The 6,853-nt window shown below is 40.0% G+C and overlaps 1 protein-coding gene across 1 annotated transcript in view; it reads left to right on the top strand.

The window, feature by feature from the left end:
- Positions 1–6,769, top strand: part of LOC106108969 (probable ATP-dependent RNA helicase DDX52) — a 10,909-nt gene extending 4,140 nt beyond the window's left edge. The window contains exons 4-12 of the mRNA XM_013290341.1: positions 462–714; positions 795–867; positions 1,960–2,172; positions 2,773–2,885; positions 3,758–3,858; positions 4,499–4,644; positions 5,096–5,176; positions 5,916–6,056; positions 6,470–6,769. Coding sequence (XP_013145795.1) covers positions 462–714; positions 795–867; positions 1,960–2,172; positions 2,773–2,885; positions 3,758–3,858; positions 4,499–4,644; positions 5,096–5,176; positions 5,916–6,056; positions 6,470–6,743 — 1,395 coding nt within the window. The 3' untranslated portion in view covers positions 6,744–6,769. The remainder of the gene's footprint in view (positions 1–461; positions 715–794; positions 868–1,959; positions 2,173–2,772; positions 2,886–3,757; positions 3,859–4,498; positions 4,645–5,095; positions 5,177–5,915; positions 6,057–6,469) is intronic.
- The last annotated feature ends 84 nt before the right edge of the window (positions 6,770–6,853 follow it).

The following is a 6,853-nucleotide window of genomic DNA, read 5'->3' on the forward strand; positions in this document are numbered from 1 at the left end:
ATGAACAGCTTCATACAATCCCATACGTTCTATTTTGACACATAGTTACCGCCTAGCGTTTTCGCGTCCGTGCGAACGCTCGCTAAGAAAGCAAGATTTTTATGGTAACGGTAATTTTGACATTTGCAATTGAGAATTTTACAAATGTAAATAGAAAAATAAAGTTTTTATGATTTCATGTATAAAAAAACGGACGGGTAGTTCCTGTTTGTACTAAAAATGTTAAGTTAACTTGTAATTGCATAAATAGTATTGATATCTATTAAATAGGACTTTATTCTAATGTTTTATACAATCTGTAAAATAGAAAATGTTATATAATTAGTAGTCTATGTTTTCTTCCAGACTATCGTCTACATATCTGCTAAATTTATTCAATATCTGTTCAGTTTACGAGGTACATTCGAACAAACATCCATCTTAAGCATTAATGATATTAGTAACATGTTTCCTTCTTTTAGGACCGTCAAATCTTAGCATGTGCACCAACAGGGTCTGGAAAAACAGCGGCCTTTTTGTTACCATTGTTTCACATATTGGGAGGAGCACAAGGGGGCCCCAGAGCTCTTATCCTGTGCCCTACAAGGGAACTGGCTCAACAGATATACCGTGAGGCTCTACGGCTGAGTGCCTCCACCTCATTACGGTGTTCAGTCGTTAAGAATGTTAAAGAAGGCAAGATGAAAGAACGTGAAGCAACTATAAAGAAAAGTGGTAAGTAACACTTTGGTTCCAATTTGTTTGTTTAATAAATTTCATGTATGATGGGAGTGAAATATGTTTTTTTTTTCCAGATATTGTCATAAGCACTCCAAATCGTCTGTGCTACTTGCTTAATCAGGATAATGTAACAATCTCTTTGGACAAGTGAGTTGGTTTGAGTATTAGATAAAAAAATAAATCTCTTATGAAGTAAATTTTACTAAACCTATTTGTCTAATGTAACTGAACCTTATGTTGAATTTTGTTTTCTATGAGTAATTTAACAAGTGCAAGTAACATGTATAATATGTCTTTATTATGTTTTTTTTTGTTTGCAGTATGTAATAGTGAGCATTACATACTGCAAACAAAAAAAAAAGACAGTTTTAACTGAAGCATTGAACTGTTTAGTTACAGTTTTGTTTAAACGTACAGTTAACTAATCAATACGACAGCTCAGTTAAAACTGTTAGCGCTAAGCATATGTAATGGGCTTTATATTTATTATACTAATAGTTTAAAAAGGAAAGATTTCAATGTATTGATATAACTCAAAAACTACTGGTCCGATTTGAAAAAACCTTACACCATTAGAAAGCTATGTTATCTGGGATTAACATAGGCTATTTTTTAATGTCACGGCGAAGTCGTGAGCAGCTAGTGTATCATGTATTCATACATATGTCGCAGGAAGCTATAAATTGATTGTTGCTTTATGTGTAACAAACATTATTGTCTTACGTTTTAATATTGTTTAAGATAATGTTATCAATTTAATTCCTTTTTTCTCGAAACTAGAAACTCGATGTCATTTGTATTTAGTTCTTTTTAAAATTAAAAGTACGTCAACTTGCATACGACCAATGAGAGCAGAGCAAGCGCCTCGAGTGGCCCTTATTAGCTCGAGCGGGGTCGAGGCGCAGTTCAGTGCTTAGAGGGCGGCGTTTGTAGTGACATGTTGTGGCGCGTGTTGGCAAAGTGGCGAGTCGATTGAGGAAAGTAGTGTAGTAGAAGTACGAACGGTGCCACGAACCCGCTGCTCGGTCGGTGTTGTTGATTTGCTATTTGATAAGTATAGATTCTGAATTATATTGTGTTAATCCATGTCTCTAGTGTTTTAATGCTCGCACTTCACCCAAATAACGCCCACGAAACCAAGACTCGGTAACAATGATGTCGGGGAGAAAGACCCAACTCCGACACATATTTTTGTAGACTGTTGTTATTCCTACAGATAACTGATTGATATATGTTTAGGGTCCGATGGGTGATAATCGACGAGGCGGACAAGATGTTCGAGGGTAGCGAGGAGGTGGCGGGCGACTTCCGGCGCCAGCTGCAGCAGGTGCTGGCGGGCTGCAGCGCGCCGCGCCGCCGCCTCGCGCTCTTCAGCGCCACGCACACGCCCGCGCTCGCCAAGTGGAGCCGCCGCAGCCTGCGCGGCCTCGTCGCCGTCACCGTGGGCCACAGGTATGCATAGACAGTTAATATTACAAACCTTACATTGTATTCAATGTGGAAGGGTGCTATAAGTCTGCGAATTACATTCTGATAAGCTTTTAAAAGTTTAAAATCTTCGGTTTTTTTTTTTGAAAAAGACACGCTAAGAGCGACAGTAACTAGAAATTATAATTGTTGTAGATATCGCTTTATCATCTTCGCATTTTTTAATGTGTCACTCATTGATGCATTACGCAAAACCATGCGGCAAGTGGAGTATATTTCGTATAGCATTTTGTCATACGAACCCTGTGGTGAAGGTAGGCAAAGCAAATGCGTATCATCATACTTCATAATAATATTATAAATGCGTAAATTTAGATGTATGGATGGATGTTTGTTAGAGTTTGTAGCCTAAGCTGCTGAACGGATTTCGATGAAATTTGGTATAGATGTAGAGGATAGTCTGGAAGAACACATAGGCTACTCAATTTTCGTTAAATTCCACGCGAACGGAAACGCGTGGGAAAGCTAGTATAGATATAAATGTATAGACAGTGGCCGCTTCGCTATTTTGGTGATTTTCAGGGGCCGTTTGCTCGTTTGTTGAAACAATAATAATGTGTGTAGGAACGCGGCGTCGCAGCTGGTGTCGCAGCGGCTGCTGTACTGCGGCAGCGAGCGCGGCAAGCTGCTGGCCTTCCGCCAGCTCGTGCAGGCCGGCCTCAAGCCGCCCGTGCTCGGTAACTATACACTGCCCATCTGCCCATTATGTCTTATGTCTTCTTGTTCCTTTTTCCTAACCAAAGTTACCTAAACTGTTAAGTGAACTGGTGACTACAGTAGAACCTCAATAACTCAAACCTCGGGAACTTAAAGACCTCTATAACTTCAAAAAATAATTTGTTCCCTTCCCATCAGAGCCAAAACTTCTACAACAAAGACCCTTGATAACTTAAAACCTCTATAGGTTAAAGTATTTTGTGTTTCCCTTGGACTTCAACTAATCGAGGTTCTACTGTAATTATGAAAGCGGAATATTTTTCCACTTTCGTAACAGTCAGGGTGAGTATACGTTTTTTATTTTCCAGGCATTTACTATTACAAGTACTATTGTTTCTTCACACTCCAAATAGTGACTGTGTGGTGGCCGAGTGACATTGCCGTGTGGTTTCAGACAGAGTAATATTAGTGGTTCGATATTTTTGCGTGACGGAAGCCTAACTAGAGAAATATCGAATTAAAATATAAAAACCGCGGCCAAACATATAATTTCAATAAGATTTATATTATTTTACACTAGCTATTTGGTCTTGAAATCAATATTTGATCGATTTAACATGGAATTGATGGCATAAAACAAGCAAAGTGTATCCAAGATAGCACAAAAACTTAGTAGTAGGAAGCTACAGTTTCCGCAACTCTACGGCTAGCGCATATTTTGCACAAAAACTTGCCTGATTACGAAAGTGGGAAAACATTCCACTTTCATAACGAAATAGCGAAAAAAATCTTTTTACTAACTAACTGGCTAGGTAACTTGGTTAGGAAAAAGGAGCGAGGGTTCTCTTGAACAGTTACAACGGCAATGTGGTAATCAGGAATGTGTGCGCAGTGTTCGTGCAGAGCAAGGAGCGCGCGCGGCAGCTGTTCGCGGAGCTGCTGTACGACGGCGTCAACGTCGACGTCATACACGCCGACAGGACGCAGGCGCAGGTACACACACACACACACACACACACACACACACACACACACACACACACACACACACACACACACACACACAAAATCATACTAATATTATACATTTCCAAATTTTGATGGATGGATGTTTGTTAGGATTTGTATGCTAAATTGCTGAACAGATCTCGATGAAATCTGGTATAAATATAGAGGATAGTCTGGAAGACCACATAGGCTACTTACTTTTTTTTAATTCGCGGACGTAATCGCAGGCGAAAGCTAGTTGTGGTGTTATTCGATTTGTCTTTTTACCAAAGATTCAAAATATATATAGAGGAGGCAGAGTTGACACTTTGCTTGATACATTTTTCATATGTCATGCATCTATTGATAACGTCATTATTTTTTTTTATAACACTGTTTAGTTAATTCTATAATGAAAGATGGAGCTTATTATAATTTTGTAGAATGTTCCATCAAATGTCAACAGGAACAAGGCACTAAACTTGACAACCAACATAGTACCTATCAGAGAAAGTACCGATGTCAAATTTTATTCTGTACGCCTTGTCGATATATTTTTAAATGTCTTTTCCCGGAGTGTCATATAACTATATTTAGTCGGTTTTTGTCTTCAAACAATCAATAATGTTATGTTTTCGTTGTGCAGCGAGACAACGTGGTGCGCAGTTTCCGCGTGGGGCGCGTGTGGGTGCTGATCTGCACGGAGCTGATGGGGCGCGGCATCGACTTCCGCGGAGTCAACCTCGTCGTCAACTACGACTTCCCGCCCTCCGCCATCTCCTACGTGCACAGGTACACTCAGACCATTACAAGGTGTTCCACTTACACAAAATGCGTCACAAAACTAAGTCCTTATTGAACTAAATGTACAGGCGGACCCTTGCAAGGTGTACCACTTATAGAAAAGTTGGTCACATGACACATTTATTCAGTAACCATTGTATTAATTGTACATTCAGACCCTTGCAAAGCACTCTATTTACAGAATTATTGCCTGATTCCTAGCAATGAGACAAACGTCTTTTACAAATAATCAATTAGACAATAGTGAATTTCACAAACAACGTTATTATGAAACAATTATCCGTGTGTCGCTAACTTGTTCTATTTCTTACAGATATTTAAAAGATGCGTGTTATTAGTTGTTTTCCCCGTTCTGTGTGCGAAAGGTTCAAACGATTATTGTTTTTAAAGTGTACTACCGTCAGATTCCCTGATAGTACATCTGTGCCTGTGTGCGCAGGGTGGGGCGAGCGGGGCGCGCGGGGCAGCCGGGGGAGGCCGTCACATTCTTCACGCAGGAGGACGTCGTCAACTTGAGGAGGTAAGTCTTCACAAAAAACAACTCAAAGCTCTTTTTATATGACATCACATTTTATTTGTAATTGCAAAATTGTATTCAAATAGGAATAATGTGAATTATATTAAGACAATCGAAGGAACCGACTCGTTTAGCTAGTTTTAGTTTACGGAAAAAACTATATTGAATATGCCAAATGTCAGGTCCGAGATGCATAGTTAGGGGAAATATCCTCTCTGTTCCTCTATTGATTGTCTATGGGCAGCGATTGCTTCACTTTTCCCTAATTCTTGTTTGCTTGTTTGTGATGTTATAGTATTTAAATAGGATTATTCCCAACCATCACCCGCTCTGTCCCCACGAGGGGACAAATGAGAATAATATGTTTCATTCGTCCCACCTTTTAGTCTCACTATCACAAATAAGATGACAGCTAAAATTAAAAACGGCTCAACTCACGTTTTTATCCTCCGGTGACGAGACCAACCAGTCTCAGACCCTTCTGGGGTCCTTCGGGGCGAGTATTAGTTATCTTTGTTCGTGGTAAATTTCGGCCTGATGAAGGACCCCCAAGGGTCTGAAACTAGGCGGTGCCGTCACCGGGGGATAAGAACGTGAGTTGAGCCATTTTTAATTTTCGCTCTCAGCTTACTAGTGATAGTGGGACTAAAAGGTGGGACGGATGAAACTTTATTCTCATCTAACCCCACGAGGCGACAGAACGCGGAGACGGTTGGGAATAATCGTAAAAATGTGTGTACAGTATAGCGTCAGTGCTGGCGCAGTCGGGCTGCGCGGTGCCGCAGTACACGCTGCAGCTGCGCCGCCAGCGCGCGCGCGCCCGCCGCCGCCAGCAGCACGCGCCCTCGCGCGAACACATCGCCACCGCGCTGCACACACACAAGTAACGCACTAATACTACAATTATACTAAATACGAGCTATCGACCGCAAACTTTGTTAGCGGGGAATTAAAAAAAAATGGTCGTCTATAACATTACCAACTACAATCCAAGGTCCTGACCGAATCGGTCCACCCGTTCCAGAAATAGCGGTCGCCATTTTGACAGCGCAGAATTTAAAAAAATGTAGCCTATAATATGCTATGTCAGCTACCCTTCACTAAAGTCTGATCGAAATCGGCCAATCCGTTTCAGAGATTGCCCGGATCAAACGCGGCTTGCAGACAGACAGACAAAAAAAAATTAATACACCATCTTCCTGAAATCTGGATTTTTTCCTTTGATTCTACAGACACTCAAATTTTATTATATGTATAGAAAGAAAAGAAAACTTGATAATTTGTATAATGTTTCAGGAGGAAACTTGAAAGTGAAAAGGATGGAAATGATCAAGAAAAGACTAAAAACACAAGTAATGTGAAGGATGCTAAGAACAGAAAACAGAGAAAATTGTCAAATACAGAACTGACAGGAAAACATCGTAACAAAGAAGCTAAACTAAAACCTAAACAGAAGAACGATAAAAGCAAAGATGGCGGACGAAAGAAAAACAAAAAGATAGATAAAAAAGAGAAGAAACTCAATAAGAGGAAAAAGAAAGCATTTGTAAAACCCGCGGCCTCTAGTTAATGAAATAAACGTTTTTACTCTTATAATAAACGACTTATTTTTCACTAGTATAAGTATTTGCACTTGACTTTATCCACTAGTATTTTTTAAAAAACTAGGTATGTTCTATA

This window comes from Papilio polytes, unplaced genomic scaffold (assembly GCF_000836215.1).
Source record: "Papilio polytes unplaced genomic scaffold, Ppol_1.0 DF821400.1, whole genome shotgun sequence".
Lineage (NCBI taxonomy): Eukaryota > Metazoa > Arthropoda > Insecta > Lepidoptera > Papilionidae > Papilio > Papilio polytes.